General features: G+C 44.5%; 2 protein-coding genes across 2 annotated transcripts in view; one reads left to right on the forward strand and one right to left on the reverse strand.

Moving 5' to 3' along the window:
- Nucleotides 1–1,180: 1,180 nt before the first annotated feature.
- On the forward strand, nt 1,181–4,136 carry hsd17b8 (hydroxysteroid (17-beta) dehydrogenase 8). The gene is made up of 9 exons (XM_076754773.1): nt 1,181–1,328; nt 1,545–1,747; nt 1,907–2,023; nt 2,174–2,269; nt 2,577–2,662; nt 2,765–2,849; nt 3,485–3,527; nt 3,785–3,859; nt 3,949–4,136. The coding sequence occupies exons 1-9, from the start codon at nt 1,283–1,285 to the stop codon at nt 3,966–3,968; spliced, it is 771 nt and encodes a 256-aa protein (XP_076610888.1). The 5' UTR covers nt 1,181–1,282; the 3' UTR covers nt 3,969–4,136.
- A 1,534-nt stretch (nt 4,137–5,670) lies between these two features.
- Nucleotides 5,671–26,782, reverse strand: part of col11a2 (collagen, type XI, alpha 2) — a 43,976-nt gene continuing 22,864 nt past the window's right edge. Inside the window, exons 8-65 of the mRNA XM_076755093.1 lie at nt 25,177–25,377; nt 24,099–24,152; nt 23,874–23,915; nt 23,482–23,544; nt 23,227–23,301; nt 22,897–22,983; nt 22,486–22,542; nt 22,177–22,230; nt 21,970–22,023; nt 21,611–21,664; nt 21,283–21,336; nt 21,012–21,065; nt 20,827–20,871; nt 20,528–20,581; nt 19,552–19,596; nt 19,384–19,437; nt 19,163–19,207; nt 18,643–18,696; nt 18,484–18,528; nt 18,294–18,347; nt 18,136–18,180; nt 17,832–17,885; nt 17,588–17,695; nt 16,962–17,015; nt 16,772–16,825; nt 16,551–16,595; nt 16,021–16,074; nt 15,743–15,787; nt 15,534–15,587; nt 15,370–15,423; nt 15,162–15,215; nt 14,785–14,982; nt 14,533–14,586; nt 14,176–14,283; nt 13,951–14,058; nt 13,757–13,810; nt 13,584–13,637; nt 13,255–13,362; nt 13,037–13,090; nt 12,874–12,927; nt 12,675–12,728; nt 12,512–12,565; nt 12,307–12,414; nt 12,116–12,169; nt 11,951–12,004; nt 11,800–11,853; nt 11,428–11,481; nt 11,009–11,116; nt 10,803–10,856; nt 10,403–10,564; nt 10,231–10,284; nt 10,041–10,076; nt 9,863–9,916; nt 9,471–9,756; nt 9,043–9,155; nt 8,733–8,801; nt 8,291–8,527; nt 5,671–7,909 (exon numbers count right to left, since the gene is read on the reverse strand). Of these exons, the coding sequence (XP_076611208.1) occupies nt 7,763–7,909; nt 8,291–8,527; nt 8,733–8,801; nt 9,043–9,155; nt 9,471–9,756; nt 9,863–9,916; nt 10,041–10,076; nt 10,231–10,284; nt 10,403–10,564; nt 10,803–10,856; nt 11,009–11,116; nt 11,428–11,481; nt 11,800–11,853; nt 11,951–12,004; nt 12,116–12,169; nt 12,307–12,414; nt 12,512–12,565; nt 12,675–12,728; nt 12,874–12,927; nt 13,037–13,090; nt 13,255–13,362; nt 13,584–13,637; nt 13,757–13,810; nt 13,951–14,058; nt 14,176–14,283; nt 14,533–14,586; nt 14,785–14,982; nt 15,162–15,215; nt 15,370–15,423; nt 15,534–15,587; nt 15,743–15,787; nt 16,021–16,074; nt 16,551–16,595; nt 16,772–16,825; nt 16,962–17,015; nt 17,588–17,695; nt 17,832–17,885; nt 18,136–18,180; nt 18,294–18,347; nt 18,484–18,528; nt 18,643–18,696; nt 19,163–19,207; nt 19,384–19,437; nt 19,552–19,596; nt 20,528–20,581; nt 20,827–20,871; nt 21,012–21,065; nt 21,283–21,336; nt 21,611–21,664; nt 21,970–22,023; nt 22,177–22,230; nt 22,486–22,542; nt 22,897–22,983; nt 23,227–23,301; nt 23,482–23,544; nt 23,874–23,915; nt 24,099–24,152; nt 25,177–25,377 (4,410 nt within the window). The 3' untranslated portion in view covers nt 5,671–7,762. The remainder of the gene's footprint in view (nt 7,910–8,290; nt 8,528–8,732; nt 8,802–9,042; nt 9,156–9,470; nt 9,757–9,862; nt 9,917–10,040; nt 10,077–10,230; nt 10,285–10,402; nt 10,565–10,802; nt 10,857–11,008; nt 11,117–11,427; nt 11,482–11,799; nt 11,854–11,950; nt 12,005–12,115; nt 12,170–12,306; nt 12,415–12,511; nt 12,566–12,674; nt 12,729–12,873; nt 12,928–13,036; nt 13,091–13,254; nt 13,363–13,583; nt 13,638–13,756; nt 13,811–13,950; nt 14,059–14,175; nt 14,284–14,532; nt 14,587–14,784; nt 14,983–15,161; nt 15,216–15,369; nt 15,424–15,533; nt 15,588–15,742; nt 15,788–16,020; nt 16,075–16,550; nt 16,596–16,771; nt 16,826–16,961; nt 17,016–17,587; nt 17,696–17,831; nt 17,886–18,135; nt 18,181–18,293; nt 18,348–18,483; nt 18,529–18,642; nt 18,697–19,162; nt 19,208–19,383; nt 19,438–19,551; nt 19,597–20,527; nt 20,582–20,826; nt 20,872–21,011; nt 21,066–21,282; nt 21,337–21,610; nt 21,665–21,969; nt 22,024–22,176; nt 22,231–22,485; nt 22,543–22,896; nt 22,984–23,226; nt 23,302–23,481; nt 23,545–23,873; nt 23,916–24,098; nt 24,153–25,176; nt 25,378–26,782) is intronic.

The raw sequence follows: 26,782 nt of genomic DNA on the forward strand, positions 1-26,782 counted from the left end.
AATCAGATATGGCAGATTCAGAAGTTACGAAGGAGCAGGATCAGCCCTTACCAACGACTACAGAGCTCAGCTGAAACGCTGAGTTTATCCTGCGCTGCAGAGAAAACAGCTTCTGCATCACTGCCAGACGTCTGCTCCAAGTAAACCGTGTATAAATGGACCGAGTTGGCTCCACTTGGTTTAACTTCCTGTTTAAATAAAGTTTTTTTAAACAACAACAAAATTCCTTTACAGCAGACAGGTGTGTGTGTGTGTGTGTGTGTGTGTGTGTGTGTGTGTGTGTGTGTGTGTGTGTGTGTGTGTGTGTGAGAGAGAGAGATTACACTCTGTGACTGAATAGATCAATACAGAAAAGCTGTCCGGAAGCTGTTTCTTCTTCATTTTGCGGTCAGCATCAGTCCGATTAACCAAAAATGCAAACTTAATGTTATTAAAGTATTTTTTTTCTACTCCTTCAAGACTAATATGATAACTTTTTGACGAGAGGCAACGAACTGAGGCTAATTTACGGCGGGCTAAACCCAGAAGCTCTGGCTAATGACAGTCTAATTAACCAAATACAGCAGTAAAGTTCGTCTTATTCCAGCTTCTACCAAAGATGCTCTAGCATAACAAGATTATCGCGTTCAAGATGCGCTAATGCTATGAAAAGGTACACTTCCTGACTCCTCAGTGGGCGCGGTCGCCTCCTCTTTAGCCCCACTGGACATTTTGAACATTAACGTATTAATGACGGAGTATTAGTCGTCCATGTCCAAACAATGCAACACCAGGTACAGGACAAATTTCATGTTTGACTTTGCCGCTCTTTTTAGCTGATAGCTTCATATGCTAGCTCCAGATCTTCTCGCGCTGCTGACAGATCTCGCGAGGACGCGTTGCTGAGACAGGAATAAGTCTCCAACAAAGTTAATTTTCTCTTGATTTGCTGGTCTGAACAATAGAATTTTACTGTCAGAATGGTCGGTCGATATGCGGCTCGTGAAAAATGGGTCCAGACTTTACTTCGGGGACTATGGAGCGAAAGAATCGATCATAATCTGTACTCGCGTTCATTTCTCCCGTTGGAATAAAGAGTCCATCACTAGTTTTCTAAAGGGGCGTAGCAGTGGCGACACTCACGTGGTGACACACGTGATACAGGCAATGACTTTCCCGTTTCCGTCTTTGCTTCTGCTGTATTGTTTCCCAGGACCCATCCAAGCGACACCGCCTATGGTCTGTTGGCGCCATCTAGTGGATAAACCAAAAGCTTCAACAACACAGGAAATAAAAAAACATCATGGCGGCCGCCACCAGGTTTATATCAAGGTTGACACTGGTCACAGGTAAGTTTATATTTTAAGCATCATTTAATGTTAATAGTTGGATAAATCCAAGATGCTGTTTCTCTTTCCAGGATGTTCTATGTAACATTGTGCGCTGTCGTCAATCTCGGTCTTTTTCCATTTCAACCAGCCAGCTCAGTACAAGTGTAGGTACACGTTAATTTTGGAGTGAGTTAACCTTGTGGAAGTTTGGTAAAGTACTTCTTTCCCACCCAGGAGGAGGCAGCGGGATCGGGCGGGCGGTGTGTCAGCGCTTCGCCTCTGAGGGCGCCTCCGTGGTGGTCGCCGACATCAGCGAGGAGTCGGCCAACGAGACGCTGGAGAGTCTGCCGAGTGACCTGAGAGGACAGGGTCACATGGCGGCTGTGGTGGACGTGTCGTCCAAAGAGAGCGTGAAGCAGCTGGTCACAAGTATCCAGGTGTGGGCGGACAGAGGACACAGGCCGTGTTTCCATTAATGTCTTAACGTGCAGCGTTTTCCTTTTGGCTCTGTTGACTGTATGTGAGGATGCTGCACGTCTTGTGTCTTCCTCTCTTTCTTCTCTGTTGACAGTTCATGTCCTCCTCTTCCTCTGCAGACTCGTTACTTTCAGCCTCCCTCAGTGTGTGTGAACACGGCCGGCATCACGCAGGACGACTTCCTGCTAAACATGGAGGAGGATCAGTTTGACAGAGTCATCCGGGTCAACCTGAAGGTACGGGGCCCTGTAGCATGAAGATTCTGCTGCTTCAAGCTGCAGCAGAATCCGGACAGGTTTTCCAGAACAGTCTGCATCACCGTCTTTCTGTTGGGTGAAATACTGAGAGTCAGCATGGGGTCATCTTTCCTCCTGTGTCTCTCCCAGGGTTCATTCTTGGTCACTCAGGCTGTCGCTCAGGCTCTGGTGGCCTGTGGAGCCCCCAAAGGATCCATCGTCACTGTGGGCAGCATTGTGGGAAAGGTGAGGCGAGCCCGGCAGGTATTTCCTCTCTGACTCTTCATGTTTAGCTGAAGCTTCAAAGTTTTCATCCAGAAATGCATCACAGTATTTCTGATAGTGAAAAAACACAAGAATAAACTTGCAGAAATCCATCACGAACATGTTTTTATTCTAAAACACAACAAGAAGTTTGCTTGAAAGCGACACATTTCAGGACCTGTTGGACGATGTCTTCGGGCCTCTGTGAAAATATGTGGTGGGTTTAAACTTTGAGATGAAATCCTGCACTGATGCAGCACCTGATGCACCGTGTGGTTAATGTCTGCAGGCGGGAAACATCGGCCAGGCAAACTACGCCGCCTCGAAAGCTGGAGTGGAGGGTTTAACCAGGACGGCGGCCAAAGAGCTCAGCAGGTGAGAGCGGTGACTCATCATCACACACAGCTGATTCAGTTTAAGGTGTGAGGAGTAAACACAGAGAGGAACCTCCAGTCGTCTCCCTCTGTCCTCCTCCAGGTTTGGGATCCGCTGTAACTGTGTGCTGCCAGGTTTCATATCGACTCCGATGACGGATAAAGTTCCAGAGAAGGTTATTAGCAAGGTGCGACACACACACGCACACACACACACACACACACACACACACACAGGGGCAGACTGATTCAGTAACACTTCATCCATCAGGAGTGAAATCATGTCTCAGGTCTGAAGCTGCTGTTTACGTCATCGATGTAGTCAGGAAGGCATATTTACATTTCTACAAGCTGCAGTTCAGTAAACCTTTATTTGTGTAGTTTCTCCAGAACATGCTGATTGTACTGATGCAGTGAACAGTGAAGGTCCAGTGTGAAGGATGTAAAGAAATGTAATGTAATATTCACATTTTTCTGAGCGTATGATCATCTGAAAATAAGAAGCACGTTTTTGTTACTTTGGAATGAGACAGAGGCAGCAGCTCTTTTCTACAGAAGCCCAGAAGGGTCAAACCAAACTCCGATTCTAGAGAGCGCGTTTAGTGATTTTAGCTGCTGCGTAGTGGAGGGTGAGGTGAGGGGTGTTCAGCTGCTTGCAGTCTGCAACGCCACCACTAGATGTCACTAAATCCCCCAGACTGGACCTTTAAACGGTCTGCTGACAGTCGATGTTTCTGGAACTAATGACAAGGTGGGGGTTGAACCCTTTCATATCATCTCCCAGCAGATCAAATCTTGACGACCCGTCGTGGTTTTGTTTCAGATGATGTCCCTGGTGCCTCTGGGAAGAATGGGCGAGCCTGCAGGTTAGCGAAGACGCATCACTCCCATTTGTTTTCACTGCAGACTTTTACACCAGCTGTTTCCTGGTGGACAGAAAACACTTTGAAATGTTACTTCAAAGCCTTCGTCACCTCTTCACACCTCCGGTCCTCGTTGACTCCCTTCAGTTTCTGTCCTGTGCAGTAAATTTAGGGGGATGTGGACTGTACCTGGTCTACATGTGTCTGACACGCTACGTTTCCAAGACCTTGTCGCTCACGTCCTTGTTCTTGTCCTCCAGAGGTCGCTGACGTCTGTGCCTTCCTAGCTTCAGACGACTCTCGATACGTCACAGGAGCCAGCGTTGAAGTGACAGGTGCAGCATGACTCCACGTGAAAACACTTCAGTTTTTTTAGAAGTACATTTTTAAAGGTTGAACTGAACTTACTGTGTCTCTTTGTCAGGTGGACTTTTCATTGGATAAATCATCTGTCTGTCACACTGATGAAGACCAATGGGAGGCCAGCACATAGTCAATTTAATTGCTGCTAATTGTTTTTTAATTTTACTGTTATCATTTCTGGTTGTAAACATGTAGAATACAATGTGAAGCCGATTTTTGTGCCAATAAATAAGTTTCTAATGTTTCTGTACAGAATGTTGTATTTTAATTTGAAAAATATTTTACTCAGCTCTTCAGACGTCTGCATCATAACACCGTTTTCTTTCCTGACTCATCCCAGTGTTCTTTGGAGGGCAGCTGGGACGTCACACCACCTGAGCCTCTTTATAGTTTCTTTGTTCGCTCAGAGCCTTCATGCACTTCCTCCAGAAGCTGGGTTTAAAACACTGAAGGAAGTTAAAGGACTGAAGACAGTTTGAACCACTGAACTCGACATTTGCTTTTAGGATCATCTTAAAAGTGAAGAGGGTTGAACAAATCTCTGTCTTCCTGCAGACTCCATGCTCCATCCGATGCTTTTTAAAAACCCTCTTTTCACAGATGCCTGGTTCTCTCAACACAGCGGAATGTGCAAGTTAAATTTTGGAAAGGAGGCCCACAATCCCAAAGATTAAGCAACAACATCATTCCCTGAGCCATGAAGTGAAACAACAGTTTGGTTTATGATGAGTAATACTTTCAGATAGTTTTACATTTTAAACAGCCGTTCAGAGGTGAAGGAAAAGAGTTCACGACTGTCAAAACCTCCCACACCGTTTTAAACACTGACAGATGCCAAATCCCCTTTTCAAACAATCTCTCCTGTTACGACCAGAGCTGCCATTTTTTCCCCTTTATACTCATGAAAGAAACTCTTAAAATGTGAATTCTGGTCTAGATTTGGAGGTATTTTAACAAGATATTTACTTGTCACAGCCTGCTTTTCTAAATGCAGTGTTGAGGTTTTATGTCCACACAGCCAGGTGTTATAAAATGTGTTATATGAATCTCATGATATAAATGATGACAAATTACTTCTCATTTAAGCATTGACTTGATTAAACAGGGGCAGGAACTGCACACGGCCACAAAGTGCCGCTGTTTTACCGTAACAATAACAGGAATTCTGTGGCCGATTAAAACAAACATTAATCATATAAACAATACAAAATAATCGAGAGGGCTACATGAATATACACAAAAGAGCAGGTTTAATAGTAAAAAAGAGTTCAATTTCAATGATACGACTTAATTCGTAATTCGTCCTACATTTTGTCGCCCACACAAATGAGCTAACAGTCACTTTACTCCTTTTTTAAATAAAATACGTTCAGGCGACGGACGTGAAAAAAGAACCGTGTGTCTAACAGCTGAACTCCGAGCCAAAGCTTCATGTCTTCGTCCAAAATCGAACAAAACCGCGTTAAAATCCACTTCGTATCCACAGTGAGACAGCTAGCATGCTAGCCGCTAACACTGCTGGTGCACCGGCTTAACTGACCGGAGCGGCCACAAGAACTTGTAACTTCAGTTCCGCATAAACGTAGAAACCACCTGAACAAATGACAAACAGCGACGTCCTGCGGCCATTTGCGGGAACTACTCATGGCGGGTTTGGAAGAAAAACAAGAGTCCAGCAGCTCTTTTTAAAAAGATTATATATTACAGAAACAAGAATTAAAAAAAAATACTTACACACATTATAAAATAATACTTTTTTCTCTTTTCAGCACCATGTTTTTTATGTTGAAACGTTTGTCTTCAACACAATTAAAACAAATATTTGAGGTCATTCTCTCTGGAGAATCTCAAAGTCAGATTTGTATTATTATTTTTTTTTTAAGTTTTGGCCATCCCACCCCGTTTCCCCGCTATATTAAAAAAGACAAATGAAAAAACAAAACCATTAAAACCAGAACCCTTGTATGATATCACCTCACAGCCACCCATGGTGGCTGACAGAGCTGTCCCCTCCCTCTCACAACCTTTCTCCTTCCCACTGTGGTCTCAGACAGAAATGTAAAAAAATCAGCGGATTGTGTGTCAATATTTTCAGCACTGACTCAGTAAACTGAATTTCTACGATGCATTTACGCCAACTCAAACAGTAGCAACGACAAGGAAATGTGACAGAACTGGAGAGTCACCATTTAATCATTACAGTGGAAGCAAAATTTAACAGCACAGTACAGTTGATGCAAACACTAAAAAGGGATATTACAATAAAATATGGCCACAGATTCTTTGGTTCTACAAAAGGAGTTTGGACAGGGCGTGAACAGAAGCACCATAACTCAGGCTGGCAGTGAGTTTAACATTTAAGTCACTCGCTTCACTTGAGCTTCAAGTGTCAGCGACAGGAAATAAATACAAATGAAATATACCACATTTGACTGGAATATTTGGTGGTCGTGGTTTTTTTTTTTTTATCTCAAAGCACCCTGTTTGTTTTAAATAAATACAATAGAATATCACTATTTCTGTACAAATGGAATGTAATGCACACTTTCCCCTGTAAAAAGCTTTATGAAATTGTAAAAGAGACTAAAGAAAATGGAGGACTCAGAGTGAACACTAGAGGATTTATGCTTTGGTATAATTAGCACCTTGCCACACAGTTTCTTTCAGTAAATCATTCATTTTATTCACTGCTGTAGGAAAAAAGGAGGGAACTTTGAATCTCATATACATATTTAAACCCTGACGATGTTCTGTGCTTGGACGCCAAATCGGAAAATGTGTTCTGGATGGAAAACGATAATCAAAGTACCCAGAAAGTGACTCAGCAAATACTGGACTGGTGTGTGGTAGCGACCCTGGTAGCCTGATCCACGGTTTAAAGAAGAATCAGCCCTTAACATGCAAGTACAATAGCATCAAGTTTAGCACAGTTTACAAAAATAATGGCTTTTAAATTCACTGTCACTGCTGTCCAACGTTAACACAAGAATAATTCAAAGAGAGGTCGCGGATTCGCTGGAACGCGACAAAAGACCGATCGGTCTGACAGGCAGGACCCAGCTGGAGTCGTCGGGTCAGCTCCTTCTTTTTCTTTCTGGGTGGAAACTGGTGGCTTTGATTCTTTGGTTCCTTTTGATGCAATAACATAAGAGCTGAGAGTTACTCTGCATTTTCAGTGTGAGCAACGCGACTGACTGAGTCACTTGGAGCGAAGGTTTCTGTCTGCCCCACAAACGCCAAAGCTGTGATCCAAGACGCAGAGTGACCGTCAGCCGCGTTGCTCACGCCGTGAACGTGGGATTAAAGGAGTGGAGATAATGTCCGAGGGTGACCCTTTTTTTGGGAGGAGGAGGGGGGAGGTAGAGCAGGTGAGATGAGTGGAAAAAAAAGAAAGACAGCGGGGAGGAGAGAAGAGTGAGAGGGGGCTCGGAGACGGGGGGCTCTCTCTCTCGGCCGGCCCCCTTTTCGCTGCTGGTAAAGAAAACACTGTTTTATTTCCCGAAGAACTCTCTCCTGGTTTTTTCTTCCTTTGCGCCCGGACGATGGTCTCCTCTCCGCGAGCTTCTTATCTCTCTCCTCTTTTCTTTTTTTTTGACGTCCATTAATTGTCGGGAGGATGTTGCGTTCCCAGGCACGTGCGTGAGCGTGAGTGCGTGTTTGTCTCACAACAGCATCTGTGTGTGTAAGTGTGTGTGTCTGTGGGTCTGTGTGTGTGTTTCATATCATTTACAAGTTAATTTACAAATTACTGGGCATGTGTGTTTCTTCTATATAAGTGTGTCTCTAAGTGCATGTGTGTGTGTGTGTGTGTGTGTGTGTGTGTGAGTATTTGCATGTGTGTGTGTGTGTGTGTGTGTGTGTGTGTGTGTGTGTGTTTAGCCTTGGAAACAGACAGGTCCCACTTCAAAGCCAAACTGCTGGTTGCTCTCCCCAAAGTCTGACACCTTGATATCCAGCAGAGGAAGGTGCTCCACCTGAGGCGTGTTCACCTCCAGGACTGTCCTGTCAAAGCCTTTACGATACTGCAGAGACACACAGACGGAGACGTGTCACAAACAAAGGCAGCTGGTGTGAAAGTAAACAGCATTTGGTCTTATTGTTTGTGTACTAAGTGTTCTTCATAACGTGATGTCAGAGCGTCAACATATCCATCAAGTGTTGATCAGCACGCATCAACAGCGCTGAACGGTTGTGGAGACGGGTGGGGAACCGTCTCAAGTTCACAACCTTAAAGCTCCCATGAAACACTACTGTTATGTTCTTCATGTGATGCATTTCCTGTTCAAACAGGATGTTGAGGTGGGAAACAACAATATCTGATGGTTAGATGCTACATGTGTTATCTGCTAGTGCGTGTTAAGGCAGGAAGTGAGAGTTTTCCAGAACACAGAGCTCAGACTCACAGAGCAGCCATCCACCAAGGCTTTGATGTAGGGGTTGGTCTCGTAGCTCAGGTCCTCCTCGTTGGCACCCATGAGGTGCAGCGCCCTGTCGTAGCTGTTCTTGGCGCTCCGGTCGGCCCAGGCCACCGAGCGGTGGCAGTGGTAGGTGAGGCTCTGACGGGCCTGGACGCTCAGGAGACGCAGGAAGCCCAGCTGGACCACGCCCACAGGCTCGCCGTTAGAGTCCATGTAAGAGAACTGGGAGGAGGAGGAGGAGGAGGAGGACGAGGAGGAGGAGGAGGTAGCAGAGTGGGATTAGGGGGAAGGACAAGATGATAAAGAGGAGGAAAAGGAGGGAACGCAGATAAGAGGAGGGGATGACAACAAAACAGAGGGTAATTAAGTAAAGATAAGAACTAAATATAAACTAAGAGCTTCACAGCTGGTCTTCAGGGTCACTGACCTTACTGCCTGTGGAGAACTGACTGTACCAGGATCCTGGAGTCTCGTCGTTCCAGGAGCTCATCTTCACCTGCCACCACACATTACAGTCAGACATGTTTGGTTTGATTTGTGCAGTGAGACAACAACACAACCTGGACAGAGTTTGTCTGAATCATGACAGGTTTTATCGTAAAAGTGACAAACTGATCGTTTTCTTTGTGCCGTAGATGAACCTACGGTGATGAGTGCAAAAGCATCATCTGTCTCAATTGCATGTTTTCAGATTTCCTAATTTACACCCAGAGATGATGCTGATTCATTGGACTGACCGTGTCGACGCTCTTGCTGGGGTAAAGGCACGTCTCCGCTCCGTTGGTGAAATTGCAGAAGACCTTGAAGGAGTCTCTGGAGCAGCCCTGGTTGGGGTCAATCCAGTAATCTCCTGCAGAGGGCGACAGAGAGACAAAGCAAAGCATGAAAACTCTCACAGTCGAGTTACGACTAAGTTTATTTAAAAAAACAAAAACATCTTTGGTTCTTTATTATTATCAGTGTCAATAAAATGATTCAGTGCTGATGTTTCTATTTCTATTTCCTGTTAAACTCATCTTCTTTCTCTCTTGCAGAAAACGACTTTTTTTCCATCACAAATATTTTCCTGTTCAGCATCATCCACAGGCTGAAACCACAATGATCAGCGCACCAGGACCACGGCCTGATGGAGGGATCATGACTCTGGGCAGGCGGGGTCTCTCACCGTCTTTGAGCTCTGGCTGGCTGAGGTGCAGGTCTTGGCAGGTGCGGGCAGGGCTGTCCTGGGTGCCCAGAGGGAAACGCATGGTCTCGATCTCCTGTCGAAGTGAGTTGAGAGAGCCGAAGATCTCCTCCATGCCTTCGCTGCCCATCAGGAACTCGGTGCCAGCGGTGTCGGACGCAGGCATGTCGGGGTCGGACTCGGGGAGCAGCTGACTGGCGTCGATGGAACGCTTGGACTTAGGACTCCTCTGGATGGGCAGCGGCTGAATGACCTCGCCAGGTGGACCCTGGGCGGCAGGTTTACATTTTAATCAACTAAGTGACAAACAGTGAGGGGCGATGAGTGAGCAGAGGAGAGTTTGTTTCTTTCACAATGGAAGGTGAAGAACTTACAGGAGGTCCTGGAGGTCCTTGCACACCCTTTTCTCCCTTTGGACCAGCTCCTCCCTGAACACAGCAGAGAGAGGAAAGATTCAAAAAGCATTACTGTACCGCAGATCCAAGTCAGCACATGTTTTGTGAACAATTTCATTCATTTTGTGCCGTACAAACACTCTTAAAGTATACTCACAGAAGAACCCTTAGCTCCTTTGATACCTTGAGGACCCTGTAAAAGACACGAGGCTTTAGTTTAAAGATGAAAACCATCCTTCAGTGTTTTACTGCTGCCACTCATTTCTGTGGTACGTAATAACATCTGGGGAACTCCAAGAGGAAACAGAAAGTAAGAAGTCGTGTTCGTGGGATAAAACAGCACTCACAGGCAGACCAGGAGGACCAGCAGGGCCGATGGGTCCGGTGCCTCCACTCATTCCCTGTAAGAAAGCACCAGACGTTTAACATGACAAGACTTTCACGCATAATTATCCACCTGAATGTGAATAACGCTGGCCGAGCTGCTCCTATTGAACACGTGACAGAAGGCAGACTTACGGTCTCTCCTTTTGGTCCAGAAGACCCCTGAGGCCCGGGCAGACCTCTGTCTCCCTTCTCTCCCTGCTCTCCTGGGGGTCCAATGAGACCGATAAGACCTGGGTGTCCCTTCTCTCCCTTGGCACCGGGGTCTCCACGCAGACCCAGCAAACCAGGAGGTCCCTGCAGGAGGAGAAGATGAGAAAGAAGAAGAGGAAGACGGCGAGGAGGAGACAAGAAAGATGAAAACCAGGAGAGGAAGAGAGAGATCGAAAGATGGAAGACAGGAGGAGGAAAGGAGGATTGAATGAGAGAGCAGGAGGAGGAAAAGACCGAACTGAACAACTTATTTCACTGAATGTACTTCATGTCAAACAGCAGAGCGGATGAACATGAACACAGAAAGGCTGTGCTGTCTTACGATAGGTCCAGGTGGTCCTTTCTGTCCAGAGGGTCCTGGAGATCCTTGCTCACCCTGAAGCACACACACACACACACACACACACACACACACACACACATTTAGCAGGCGGTGGCCACACTACACAACAAGTAACACATACACATCAGCTGTTCCTCGTGAAATATTGGATTTTCTACTGGTCAAATTAACAAATCTTTACTGACCACTGATCCAGGGAGTCCTCGGAGACCTTCTGTTCCTGGTTTCCCTGGTACACCCTGGGGGCCCACAGGGCCGGTCTTTCCTGGGGGGCCGACAGCACCTGGGTCTCCCTGTTAATGATGATGAGGAATCACAACTAAAAATGTCTTAAAACAGCACGAGATATGAATCACAACTCCCGGACAAAAGAAAATGGGATGAGAAGAGACACACAGAGAAACGTTTTTCAAAATAAAAGCACAGTTAGTGATTTATCCAATCATGGATGGAAAGGATCATCACCAGGAAGTGAGACAGTGATGTGATGCCAACCTTGATATCTTCATTTCACTTTTGTGTTGTTTGCTATGAGCTTAGACTGAACATTATCAGTGCAGAACCGCAGGGAGGTGAAGAGTGGACTAAAAAGCTCTGGACTCACCTTAGTTCCCTTCTCTCCCTGACGTCCCTCTGGTCCTCTTGTTCCAGCAGGACCCTGGCAAATAAAACACACAACACTGCATTTACAAACCCAAATATAGTCTGTGGTTTGAAATTCCATCATTGTATGTCAGGTAACGGCCATTCTCTACCGTGTACTGAAGATGTACGTCTACCTCTAAAAGTATACAAAGGACATAAACAGGTTTTATGCTACAACATTTACCAGCTTCACAATGACTTCACTACACAAAAAAAGGCTTCAGGCTGTGACACTGAAGGACAGAAGCCGACTGGATGCACAACGGAGACGTATTCATTCATGGCTGCCACTGGTACGACCAGTGCCTGTCAATGAGGACGGTGACCTTACCCTCTTTCCTGGGGGGCCAGGAGGGCCGTTCTCACCAGGGGGTCCAGGGGAGCCCTGCAGGAGGAGGCGAGAGAGCAGATTGAGGGTACTGAAATGTTTTTTAACACTTCGTATGAGCACACAGTATCTGCATCGCTGCATCTCCACTTACAGATTCTCCTGCTTCACCATCTTCTCCTCTCTCTCCCTTGGCGCCATCTTGACCCTGAAGGAAAACAGATCAGGCTTAGCGATTTTTCTTTTTGTTCAGTTAGAAGCTCAACTGAAATTTAACAGAATATATTACTGATATGGTGTTTCAAAGGGGGGTACTCACTCTGGGTCCAACCTCGCCAGGGGGACCAGGATCACCAGGGAAACCGACAGGACCCTGAAGTTAGAGACAAAAGCAAAATGTCATCTGAATCTGTGGCAGTAAAATGAACAGAGAAGAGAATTCTTTTTCTACAGCAGTCAGTGTCACTGTGTGTGTGCTTGTTTGTGTGCATTGCATTGTGGGTGTCATACAGGGTTTCCTTTGGGTCCGTCGTCTCCAGGTCTTCCTCTTCCTCCAGCAGGTCCAGCAGTTCCAGGTTGTCCAGACTCTCCCTTCTCTCCGCGCTCTCCACGAGGACCCTGCCAACAGGAGCAGTTCACTCACGGATGCTGCTAACAGTCAGTAAAGGCACAGTATCCTGATAACTCAGCCCAGCTGTCAGGGTCAGACACACACCTTCTTTCCGGGCTCCCCTCCGATTCCAGGTGGTCCGGACTCACCGGGCTCTCCCTGTGGACCAAAACCGCGTTGCTTTTAGTTCTCAGGACAAACTTTGGAATTATCAAACTCGTACAGAAATACGGTTTCAATGTTAGCGAAACATTATTTATCTCTGTACCTTCTCTCCAATAGGTCCAGGATTACCCAAACCCCCAGGAGGACCTTGAGGACCCTGAAAAACACACAAAAACCATTCAGACAAAAAGACTTGACAGACTGTTTTTGTATCATCCTCTTTGTAAACAAACCATGCCGTGTGCAACTCGTGTAGATTACATATTGTTGTCATTTTATAAATGAGAGCTGTAAACACTCACGTCAGCACCGCTGGGTCCAGCAGGGCCACGAGGTCCTGGAGGGCCTGGAGGTCCCTGGAAACATAAAGAGCTCATGCTTTTATCATCACTTAAGATTTTATTATGATGAAATAAATCACTGCTGCAGTCATTACGATTGATGTCACATATTTCTGAAACTCACCAGAGGTCCAACATCTCCTGTCTCTCCCTTCTCACCTGGTGGTCCTGGCAGTCCCTGCAGGACAGAGGTGAAAGTTACACAAATAATTAATTTAACTTCGCAATGTAGCAAAAGATTATTGCACAAAACTTCATCTAAATATTTGTATCATAGTTTGAAATAAAGATTAAATCCAGATTTCAGTGAATCTGAGGTGAGTATTGTAGCTTTTATTTTACCTGCAGTCCGATGGGTCCTGGAGCTCCTGGGAATCCTCTGGTTCCTTCATCACCTTTAGCTCCAAAAGGCCCCTGCTGGCCCCTTGGTCCAAGCTCTCCATCAGCACCCTGCACCACAGAAGAAGAAAAACAGAAACAAAGACATGAGAGAGAAGCACACGTTTTATATCCTGGTCTGTTGGGAATAAAACAAAAGCAGAGACCCACCCAGAAACCCAACTAGCAACAAATGCATCAACCTGATGCATCAAGTTAATGCGACCAGGATCAACCACCTGGCACTGCAAACTGTCTGATTCTGTCTTCAAAGAGTTAAAGTCTGTACTTACAGCAGGACCAGGCTGACCAACAGGACCCATTGGACCAGGTGGACCAGGAGGACCCTACGGACAAACAAAAACAGGCATCAAAATAATAAGCAAAACAACAAAACAGCAGTGATGTAATAAAGAGAGAAACAGCATCGTCACAATTTTAATTCACACATGCTGGCCTCACTCACATGCTCTCCTTTAGCTCCCTTGGCGCCCTTCTGACCATGCTCTCCAACCTCACCCTGCATTGATAAATATTACGTTACAGCAAAGACAAGTTTGAAAGTCTTTATGACACATTATTCTGGATGGTTAATAAGAGAATCAAGGTGGTTTTTTAAAGGACGTGCTGGTGTGAAGACTGTTACTTAGAGTTACTGGCCTTGTCTCCGTCCTCTCCAGGTACTCCAGGTGATCCGGCAGGGCCAGGAAGACCCACTGGGCCCTGCACTCCATCGCGACCTGCAGGGCCAATAGGTCCTTTCTCACCCTGAGCGGGAGAAAAAGAACAAAGAGGAGAATCAGAGGTTGAAAGTTTTTCTCTGGCTGCATGGACGGTGTCTTTCGACACTACTGCTCTTTGGATGAAATTCTCCAGAATACTCACAGGAACTCCCTTCTCTCCAGCAGGTCCAGGGGGCCCCTGAGGGCCTGGTCTGCCAGGGGGTCCAACAGGTCCAGCAGTGCCAGCTGGTCCTCTCTCACCAGGAGACCCCTATAAAGGTGCAGTATCATAAAGACAGTACAGATTACAGCAGGTATTCATTAAGTGAATACTGAAATATTAAAACAAACAGAATGAATTACTGACAGAAATGAAGTACTGACCCAAGTCAAAGTAACTAAATCCTTTGTTCAGAAACTATAGTACTTTAACTGAGTGGACAAGCTGTAATTTATTCAGTTCTTTACACTGGAGCTAGGCTGTTATGAAAGTGAACTGTTCATATGGTTTGAAACGTACAGCAGGTCCAGGAGGTCCGGCAGGTCCTTCACTTCCCTTCAGTCCTCCACCACCCTGGAAGAAAAGGCAAGAAGGGATTAAACAGTAATATTTCACTTCACCTCTGCAGGACACTTTCATTCAAAAGTGAACTTACTGCCATCAAAGGATCAACACAAGCTTAAAAACACTCTCTTAAAAACAATGGCAGCTAATCGTTGAGCTAAGTGTCTGCCTGGTGATCTACGCAGTATTTCTCCTGGTCAAACTCACAGGGGTTCCAGGAAGTCCTCGCTCTCCAGGGAAGCCTCTCAGTCCTGGGGGTCCGTCTTTACCGGGGCCTCCGGGGGGGCCAGGGTCTCCCTTGGTGCCCTCCTTTCCTGAGGGACCAGAAAGTCCCTGCTCTCCAGGTGGACCTGGGGGTCCAGGGTGGCCGCGCTCGCCCATGGGGCCGGTCTCTCCTGATGGACCCTGGGAGGATGGAGATGGAGAGGAAATAAAGTGCACGTGCAAGGAAGGTGAGAGGGGAACGAGGGCAGAGAGAAAAAAAAATGGAAAGGAAAAGAGGACAAGATGTGTTGTTATGAAAACAGATGTGATTTACTGAATCAGCGATGAGAAGAATCTGCACCAGCATTTAGAAAACTCACCTGAGGTCCAACTACTCCAGGAGGCCCAGGTGGACCCATTTTACCTTGGAAACCCTGCAGGAGAGAAATTCAGTTTACAATAAATCTGCAAAAAATTGAGCCTGAATCTATCTAAAGAAAGCTATAGACACTTAATTGGAATTAACTGAGATTGACTGGAATCAGCGTAAAAGTCTTAAAATCATCGGTTGAAGAAAATACAACTTACAACTTCTCCTCTCTGGCCAGGGTGTCCAGGCAGCCCGTCTTTTCCTGGTGGTCCCTGTGAGGAAGCATCAATCAACCATTAATTAAATCTCGATCTTGACAGCTGTCCCTACAAGCCAGAGAGCATCAAACCCAAAACCATGTGGTATTAAAAGGTTTTCTTACAGGAGGTCCCTTTGGTCCGGGGAAACCATTGGCTCCCTGAGGCCCAGGCAATCCCTGGAGAGACAACGACACGTGATATGATAAGAACATATAAGAAGAAAGAAGAGAGCCATTCAGTGTCTGAGCATGAGGCACAGATTTGAATAGAAGCTCTGATGTAGTGCTACTCAGCAGGATATGCTGTCCTGTCATGAAAATGAAGCACTCACCCTCTCGCCAAGAGGACCAGGAGGGCCATCACTTCCTGAAGTTCCCTAAAAAAACAACAACGCAGTAAATAAATATTACTATGAACTATTGTTCATCAGTATCTTTGTCTTATTGAAATGGGTTTTACTCCAATTTTAAGTTATTTTGAGTTAAAGATCGAAATAAGTCTACGAATGTATCACCCAGTGTTTGAAGCAGGACGGCACAGAACAGGGATGAAACATGAAAACACTGGGCCACGTCTTCATTTAAACTGTTATTCAATGTATAGACAAACCTTTGCTCCTGGTTTCCCAGTCGCGCCCCTTGGTCCTCTCTGGCCTCTGGGGCCCTGATGGACGCAAACAAACAGCATAATTAGCAAAAAGCCTCCATCAGTCAAAAACAATGTAACAGCGCGATGCTACCTGTGATTACCCTGATGGTCAATGAGTTTTTAATTAAGCAAACTGGGCCTTAAAGAATATCATAACGCGCCCTAAAAATCTTGTGACCGTCAGCGGTTTGACTTCACGACTTGCTGCAGTGATGTGCAGGTGTACTACAAGACCCTGTGACGTCACTGTCGGGCGTGGTTGAAGGTGCAACAAAAGACCAGAATCGACCACATGCAGCATCAACGATTGTCAGAGGTGAAACAGGCTTGAAACTTTCAACCAGTGAAACTCTGCTGTTCACTCTGGTGCCAATTATTCTTTAACCTCATGAGCAGAAGTGACAGTTGTTATTCATCTGTGCTCAACAGCTCAAGTGGGAGAAAGGTCAAAGACCTCCAAGCAGGATGAATAATTAAATGTAAAACGGTACCGTTGGTCCTCTTTGTCCTCTTGGTCCTGATTTGCCAGCAAGACCCTGAAAAAACAAAGAAAAAACCATCACAGACTGAGTTAAACGGTCTGTATTTGACTGTACCTGTCAGGACTGTACGTACTGTACGTTATATCTTTGACACAGTCGCCGCTTTGATTGCTCATCATTCAAAGCTTTAAGGAGCCGAAGCAAAACCTTCCACAGAACCGTCGACTTACCCTCGTTCCCTTCTCTCCGTTTGAGCCAGGGAATCCTGGGAATCCAAGAGATCCCTGAAAAACAAATCAACATCTCAACATCGGCACTGTTTCTCACCACAGAGAGGTCAGAAATCTCTCAAAAGAAGTCCTCCTGGATGGATAAATGAGTCAGTGAGGAAGGTTGATGCTGTATGTGTGTTCCTCTTACCTTGGGTCCTTGTCTTCCAGGATATCCAGGAAGTCCAGATACACCAAGTTTACCCTGAAATCACATGAAGACATCATTAATCATTATCCTTTAACTTGAATGGAGCACAACATCTGTGACTGTGTTTAAATATTACCAGCCAGTTACAGAACACATTGTATAACGATGATGTGTTCAAATTCAGACAAGATAAAGGACAAATGAGAATTGGCTGATGTGGTGCTCAGGTGTGCTGCACTCATATACACATAATAAAATAAATGACAAAATGTCCCTCAGAAACTCAAATATTCAGTCACAGTAACTACCACAAAACGAAATTAAATTTATTCAAATATTCTTGTAATATAATTATAAAACACTATAAATTCCATGTTTAATTGTCTTGTTTCATTCAAGTGCACATGCACGTAGAACCACAAGAGGGCAGCACAGTGATATTTCCTGCCTGTACACTGTCAGGTGGCTTAACCTTTTTTTTTAAAAAAAGTGGGAAACATCTTGGGAAATTTGTTTTTCACTTTGATGAATAATAGTGGAATAAGGAAATAATGTGAGAATATCTGTAATCTCATGTGAGTCAGTCAAAATGTCAGTCAGTTTTGTCCTGAGAGAACAGGTCGTACCTTCTCTCCAAACAGTCCAATTGGTCCGATCTCACCAGGAGGTCCGATGCGACCCTTTGGCCCCTCTGGACCGTCCTCTCCTCTGGGCCCTGGTACTCCAATCTCACCCTGTGAGCAGAAGACAAAGCAAAACCATCAGAATAAATCAACACAATATATAAAGAGTAATAACAAAAATATGAGCAATCAATCAATCAATGCCTTCATTCATCCATTACTCATTGTATTAATGAACTGGTCTTACCCTCTCTCCCTTGGGACCAAAATCTCCCTTAATTCCAGGGAAACCATCTTCTCCCTAGAAACACAAACAGCACATGCAGGACACACTCAGCAAAAGACTAAATCGACTTTGTTTTTTATTTGAACTCAAAGTGCTTTCAGACAAAGACTGGTCGTGTTTATTCCAACATTTTGCTACTGTGAGTTGTTTCTGTGAGTGAACTAAAAATGTAGATATCATCACTGCACAACTGTGATGTAAGAGAGGGCATTGCTGGAGTAAATGATGTGTATTTGGAAGCATTAAACTGCAACGGATCACTTACCTTCTCTCCCTTGTGGCCCTTCAGTCCACGGATTCCTTGACTTCCCTGCAATCAAAGCATTGCATAATCACTGATATGCTCAGGAATATTTAAGTCTCGTGTTGGTTCGTGCAGTGCAAAATCTCAAAAAAGGAAAAATAATGTGTACTGATGCTGACCTTGATGCCACGAGGGCCAGGATAGCCGATAGCTCCCTGGGGACCGCTGGGACCCTGCAGAAGATCAAAGAAAGAAGGGCGAGTTCACAACACAATAAATGGTTTAAAGTAAACACGTGCCAGCAAATGTACGGTAAATGTGCATTTTAATCCAACTCTTTCAGATGTAATATCTATAATTGACACCCACGTGGTTTCCTTTGGTGCCAGGAGGCCCCTCCTTTCCTGGGTGACCCTAAGAAGTGAAGACAGAGAGTTCAAGCCTCAGGAAGGACATCCAGTGTTTGTGGATTCACCTTAATTCAGTTTTTGTAATATAAATAAAGAAAAAACAAAGATAGAAACGTACAGGAGGGCCGTCAGCTCCAGGCATCCCTGGCAGACCTGGTTTTCCTGTGGGACCCTGTTGGAGAAGACAAGGTGGTCATGAGTGAGGGTTCAGAGGGTGGTGGTGCTGCAACCTGTTTGGGTAACTGCCACGAAACACCATAAGCAGAATAACTTGTGCTAAAAACTGTGCAGCTACCAGGCTGACAGGTATTCATCCACATTAAGTGTTTCTCTCATCAAGAGTACTCAAACATGTACAGCAACACGTTTCAAAGACTCCAAAAACACCTGTTTGGAACATTCCACAGGTAAACAGGCTCACTGGTAACAGGTGATAGCATCATGATTGGGTATGAAAGGGGCATCCTGGAAAGGCTCAGTCGAGGATGGAGCGAGGTTCACCACTTTGTGAACACATGATTGTATGAAGGATACATGATGACTGCATTTATATCTATATATCTCTCCCTGAACAAGTGCACTTCCTGTATCTTGCTGTACTCTTAATGCAGAGTAACTATATGTTTTTGGTTTCTTACTTTCTCCCCTGGGGGTCCGAGGGGTCCTTGAGGTCCTGGCATTCCCTGCATGAAAACAAAATAAAATGTGGTCAATGTTTGGAATGAATAAACGCTCTCAGCATCACTGTTTCCTTTTATTTTTGTGTGCATGTGCAGGCACGCCTATGCCCTCAGGACACAATTACTTCAGATATTAATTTCACAAGTATGTGATACTGGCCAGCTGTCCTCGGTCTCACCTGAGTTCCTGGGGTTCCCTGCTGACCTGGAGGTCCTGGTTCTCCTTGAGGACCCTGAAAGACAGAATTTCCTCATTAAAAAAAGCTTTGTGTTACTGTAAGAGGTGCTGATACTAATAAAGTTCAGATAATACATGATTATATGATAACTTGGTAGACAACACTGACCAAGTTTCCCTTAGGACCGTGGGGTCCGTCGTTTCCTCTTACACCCTGAGAAGAAGAGAAGATAAATCAGACTGGAATTCTGAACAAAACTGATGTTAACTGTTCAAATAAGAACTCAAACAATTCAAACACAGTTGCATATACTAATAAAGTACTCGCTAAAGTGAGGGCTTCTATCCAAAGTCATTATCTGCAGTGGGAACTGAAACCATCTGCTTCATGCCACTCACAGCAAATTATAGATTTTGGTGATGATGCTGTGTCAGGCACTTAAACACTGCTGCTTAAAGGAGAACTCTGCCAACTTTACACATTAATGTCTTTGGAAAAGAGGTGTAGAAAGCCTTTTGTGGCTCCAGAGGGAGCTGTGCGAAGTCTGACAGACTGCCTGAAGCGATGCTTGTTGGGGCTGAAGAGGAAAAGTTTGAAAATGACAAGAAGTGAGGTTACCAGACTTCTGTAGCCCACTCCTCATTTCTGCTTGAGGCTAGCCGCTCGAGGCTACATTAGCCACTACTAGCATAACACACCTGAATGTCTGACTGAACTGCTAGCAGTCGAGTTGCATTATGGGTAATGTAGGTGCCAGGTTTTGTGTGTGGAATGTGTGGAGTCAAAAAGACAATATCTCTGCATCTATTTTGATCCTTAAAAAAACAAAAACTGTCTATTATGAGTCAGACAGCGTTGAGGGAGTACAAGAGCTAAACCACTTTAGCCAAACAACTCTGGTACGTATAAATATGATGTGAAATGGATAGATAGGACTGGACTGCCTAAATCATGGTGTCTTGGTATTGTTTTAAGGTGACTGTGGGAACGTTACATGTTCATTTTTAGATTGCTGGACATCCCCGTCTCTATATCAGGAGGGTTATTTCAGCAGATGCTGCGGGTGTTCAGTGGTCACAGAGGAAAAAAACAATGCTGCTAAAATAACTGGAGCACAATGTGGTTTGAAAATGTTTTCACTCACAGGAGGTCCAGGGATTCCAGGAGGACCTTTAGGTCCCAGCAAACCACGAGGTCCCTAGAGACACACACACACAGACGCACAGACACACATACACACACGTAAGCCAAGATCAGTGAGTCATCAAAGATGTAAATAAATCCTAAATAATGATGTAGACGAATCTGAATGGGAGGTCAAAGGTCAACAACAGCTGCAGCAGCATCATGACAAACTCAATACGTAGCAGTATACTGATTGTGTTGTTACAACAGAGGCGGGGGAGCATAAGTGACACACTGTGTCGTCATTGAAACACTCACTGGTTCACCTGGGAGACCCCTGGGTCCAACATCTCCGTCGTCTCCCTGGAAAGACACACAGAAACATCATGCCAAGGACAAAAAGATGCTGATTATTCACAGTTTCCGTTTCCGCATGACACGATGATGATGATGATGATGATGATGTGTTGGAATCATTTCAGATTCTTTTCATATCTTCGTACCCTCTCTCCGTCCTCTCCTTGAGATCCTGTGGGTCCCATCGGTCCTGTGTCACCCTGGGGGAGATGAAAGAGTGGAGGAGTGAGGAATCAGAAAAAATATTTAGTTTTGCTTACAAACAGATATTCAATTATTAAAGTCCTTATACATATTCAAGAACAGCCAATGTTGTTTTTACTACTGCTACTACTGTCACTACTACCACCACACAAATAACAATAACACTGTGCCAAGTGTGTGTGGCATTTTGATTGTGATTTGCTTGTGACTCACCCTGTGCCCTTTATCACCGGGCAAACCAGGAAGGCCATCAAAACCACGGTCACCCTGAGAGAGAGACACAGATATGTGAGGCATTATCAGTGTGCTGAAGAAGACCAAGTAAAAGATGGCTTCATCACACGCCTGTGTAGCTTATCAGGTTACAGATTTATCATTTCACAAAGACTAAGGGAGGACATATGTTTAATTAACGTCACAGGTAGATAGAAGATGCCAGCCTTGTGACAAGATCAGCTTCGAACAGAGAGCAAAAATCACAAGCCAGTACGGCTCATTTTGACAGTGTCCATGAAGGAAAGACAAGGAAAGAAAAGGTTACCTTAACTCCAGGCTCTCCTGGCATTCCCCTGGCACCATCAGCTCCAGAACGGCCCTGTTAGGAGACAAGGAGAGGAAGAACATGTTACTGTATGTGCGACAGCAGTTGTACCACTTGCTGAATAGCCATGTTTTGTGTTTGACAGGGCACACTTGGCTAAGATAGAGACAACGGGTCTGTCGATGATTCCTTGTCTAAGTGTTGAGGAGACTTCTTCTTATTGGTTGAAACATCTACAACATTTACTGCAGTATTTACTTAAACTTGTAGTAGCCCCTGAGCCTCTTTGAAGTAAACAGACAATGAACAAGTTAATCAAAAAGCAATCACAAGGTAGGCCGGCCATTTTTTATACTCACTCTTCTTCCTGATTTGCCTGGAGGTCCCATCACACCTGGGGATCCCCTGGTGCCCTGAAAAATTAATTAGATGTCTGTGATAAATTTTTGTCATCAATCTGAGCTGCTACAGTTCACTTTAAGTTCAATAATGACATAACCAATACTGCACTGTTAAAGGAAAGATTAATGACATGATTTGACATGATAACTATCTAAATTCATCACCTGAGGACCGGGGTCTCCACTCTCTCCCTTCAGACCAGGACTTCCTGGATTTCCCTGAAACAGACACAGTAATTATCATCATCTTCACCAAAACCACGCCCACCACTGAAGATAAAAGAAAAATGCTGTTTTTAAAAGTAAGAAACATAATATAAACTCCATTAAGACTGATTGTGAGATCAGAATCCTTGTATTGGTCAAATTTGTTGTATTGTGTTGAATCAGATATGTAGTGAAATGGATCATTAGCAACGACAAAAACAAACTCTTGATATGAACAGGTAAGGCTCCGGGTGACAGATGACATACCAGGGGTCCAGGGCGTCCAGTGAATCCCATTGGTCCAGGGGGTCCTTTCAGAGCCATCTAGAGAAAACAACATCTCACAATCAGCGGTGATGGAGGAACATGGCTGCTTGTAATGTTGGTGGTGTATGAAGAAAATTCTAAATCTGTCTTGATGAGAACAGTCTGTCTTTTGCTGAGTGTTCTTGTACTAACTTCAGTAAGTGAATGGTCCTTTTTAACATCAACAGCAAAGAAAGGATAATGTCTATAAAATCATACACGTGCATACACGTTACAATACATCTGTGGACACAACGTTCTTCAAAGACAGGGACAATTTCAGGCAATGGTGATGCGTCAAGACTCCTCTGATGTAATCCTTGAGGCAAACTAACCGCACAGCGGAAATGTGAAGCAAAAGTGATGACTGACCCTGGCCTGAGACAAGATGGCTGCTGCCTGGGCTTCCTGTGCAGAAACGACAGGACCCTTATCTCCTCCACTCTGACCGAAACGGAACTGCAAAAAGAGAAGAGGAAAGCAGTGAGGACCTGCCAACGTATGGGTCCTTGTGTGGCCAGCATCAAGCCGTTGTTACAGGTATGTGTACTGAAAATACAGAACTGTAGAGAGTAATGAACATGGGCCAGAGAATTAAAGGTACCTACAAAGTGTCCACAGTGGAGCAAACCTCAATCACATCTACAGACATTCAGAAAGTATCCATCTCTAACAAAGCATCAAAAGTTAAAGGTGACTCACAGGCAGCATGACTGAGGTTCCAGGAGGTCCAGGGACTCCATCAGCTCCGGGCAGACCAGGCCTACCAGGAGGGCCCTGGAAGATGGAGAGAGGGAGGGGTGAGGTGGCATGTTCGAGGACAGAGTGGAAGTGAAGCACGCTTCTTTTGTAAAGAGCATATGTAACAACCAATAATGCCTTAAAATCATCTGTGTACAGATTCAGCACTAAGGTCTCTATAAACGCCAATTTCTTCAGATGAAGTGAAACACTCACCCTCTCACCAGGGTCACCGACAGAGCCAGGAGGTCCAGAAGAGCCGGGGGGGCCAGTAGGACCCTGAAAGGGAGGAGGGTATAGACTCAGTGAGCTGGCCAGTTTCTATGTCGCAGTGTGGTCTGATTACAGTGTTACACAGAAGATCCTCAACATAACATTCAAGAAATATTGTCACAACCTTGCAATTAAGAAGTGTACTGACTAAAGTGCTAGTTAATATTGACAACAAGCAAATAACACTATCAAAAATATACCAAAATAAGTTCATAGTTCAGAGAATGAAGGTACTAATGTCAAAAATGAGCAGACCTACGGGAGTATTAATAGAATATTTAGAGCTAAGTTAAACATTCAGAAAGAAAACAAGGGGATAGCCGTCATTTACTTACAGCGGGTCCCTCAGGTCCTGGAGGTCCTTCAATCAGCATACCCTGCAAAAATCAAAATGACATTAAAAACTGACAAAAACCCGACAGAAGGGGTTTATACCAAGGGCGTACATTATGTCATCACTTCACTAATCAGGGTCCTGATGTTGTGAGATACATTTTGTTTGTTTGCAATTTTCTGGAGGATCTGTCCCTTTTCATCAGCTGCAAGAATTAGTAACTCACAGGCTCCAGGACAGCAGAATCTCCTTTCTCTCCTTTCTGGCCTCTGATGGCAGCCTGAGGAAAACACACATGTAGCCAACAACACAGTGTAGTCAGTATAGGGGTACTTAAACACAACCAACGGAAAAAAGAAAAAAAAAGACCAACATTCACAGAATGCACAGACAGACAGACAATGATGTTTTGGTAGATGCACATTCACATAGAGCTACACACATTAACACTATTAATCCACTGTATAAAGCAGAATGATGAAATGAAAACCTGCTTCGCTCGTGATAAAGACATAAGCTTTCGTCCAAATACCGATGATTCAATGGTTCTCCAAACGGCTGGTCCATTACTTTTGTACAGATACAGAGAATCATCTGCGCTTAGCAGCTCTAAATGAAGCCACACACACTGAGATAAATGGCATTCAAGACAAAAGATGCAGCAATTGTGTCCCTGCACTTCCAAATGCCTCTTTCTGCAGTGTGTGTGATAGTTCAGGTTATCATTTGTGTTTATTAGGATCCCCAATAGCTTCTACCATGGTAACAGCTATTCTTTGGGGTCCTGAGGTGCTCACTATACACCGTATAGATTAAAACCCATTTCAACCACTGATGTGGGGACGAGGTCCTTTAAGTATTTGAATTGCATTCAAATACAGGTTTCTCTGTGATTGATTGAGCTTGCCTGACTTGTATGGTGGCCATTTTGAATTTACTTATTTACACTTTGGGTGAGAAACTGAAACAGTTGTTAACAACCAACACATAACTCAATCTCAGGGGCACTGAAGGTCATTTTTTAAGATTACGTCTAAACAGATAACTGTAGTCACAGGTGTGGCTGGTCCTCACTTATGTGTTAAAGTGCAGGTAACTATGTCTACATTTTCTATCCCAGCCTTCCGGAAAGTTTCCTACAGTGCCATGTGTGTTCATAACAACAAAAGACGTTAAGGGATGGCAAACTCAAACAAGTCATTTGAGAGGACACTGAATACAGTTTGACAAAGACTAGGATTCAGAGTTGGTTGAAACTGATTTTGTTTTTTTGTTTTTTTTGCCCGTGAAGCAAAACAACTTACGCCTCCCTCGTCTGTCACAGCGGACAGGGCGGGGCCCATGTTGGTATCGACCTCTCCAGTCTCCTGCAATGGCTCATTGTAGTCCCTGTAGGAATAGTCGTATTCCTTAAGGCCCACGTCCCCAGTCACATACTCCTCAGTGAAGGCCTCCTCGCCCACACCGCCTGCCTTGGTGGCATCTACCTCCTCTCCCACCTGGGGCTGGGTTGGGTTTATCAGAGCCGCGACAGGATAGACAGAGGGGCACGAGAGGATGACCCAAGCAAAGGAAAAGAAAGATGCAAGAGGAAGAAGGGACAGTGACAAGAGAAGGGAGAGGTATGTGTGACGAGGAAATGTTAGAAAAGTGGAAGATGAAACAACAGGGGGAGTGGAAGAGGGGGGCATATATAGAAATAAGTGAGGCTTACCTCTTGCACATGAACAGTGACATAGGGACAGAGAACAAACAGACATCTGGCAGACTGTGGGGACTCTATTAGTCCCACATGCTGTAAATTCAGTCTGATTTTTTTCAGGTGAATTCTGAATTAGCAGGTTTACCCTGCGACCTTAAATCTCGTGTTAATCATCTATTGTTGTGCTTGTAATAGCATGTGTTTCCACCAAAGCATATCCTCATCAGCTTGTGTGTGAAGACCTGTGTAACCGAATGACTTCTCCAAATATACACTGTCTGACATTTTAAGGTCATGCTTGCTTCATCCCTGAACACACACAACTGATATGAAGCACTTTGTGAAAACAAACTTCTGCTATGTGCTATGCAAAGCAATGACTACGTTATTTTCTATTTTACTTACCACAGACGACTTAAAAAAAAAAAAATGAATCCAGTGGGATTATGCTGCACTGTCATCTCATATTAAAAAGTAATCATTGAAAAAGTGAATAGATATGAAGCACTATGACAACAAACTGTGAATAATGTGTATATCTTCTTTGCGAATATACTGTATAGAAGTGACACGTCTCATCAAAACATTAGCAAAAACATCCTTTGCATCAAAATCATACAACACAAAGTCATCAAAGGCAGCTTATATGGATAAAACAGCAATGATGACAATATGGATTATTGCCACAAGTGAACAGTGAGAAACTGATCAGAACAGTGAGAAACTCTTTCTCACTGACAGTTTTCTGACAGTTTAGGGCTGTAAAGTAAGCCACAGCAACTACAGTATTCTTTAGCTCAGTTAGATTTTTATCTCAAAGTAGAATGCATTATATTCATCTCCCTTTGGGTAAAACTGCACATCAAATATTCCTACGTGGATCCAATTTTCACAAGACTTTTGTTCTTATGACAAGATCAAAACCTGATCAACCAAGGATCTTGAGATGAGAACAAAACAGGAATCTTGTTGTTAAGGAAAAGAGGAGCCACATAAAAATGTCTGATGATACAAGCAGATGAATGTGGTGCATTCTCTTTTGACAATGCTTTTCTTTTATGTCTTGTCTTGTGGCATCGGTGCCAACAAAACATTGATGTGTGGTTAGAAAAGTGTAAAGAGAGACACAGAGCTATAACTATTTGGTTAAACTACAAAGACTGGGCTCACCACCACACTATCGTCTTCCTTTGGTGATGGAAATCTGA

The sequence above is a fragment of the Chaetodon auriga genome, chromosome 17 (assembly GCF_051107435.1).
Source record: "Chaetodon auriga isolate fChaAug3 chromosome 17, fChaAug3.hap1, whole genome shotgun sequence".
NCBI classification, from domain to species: Eukaryota; Metazoa; Chordata; class Actinopteri; order Chaetodontiformes; family Chaetodontidae; genus Chaetodon; species Chaetodon auriga.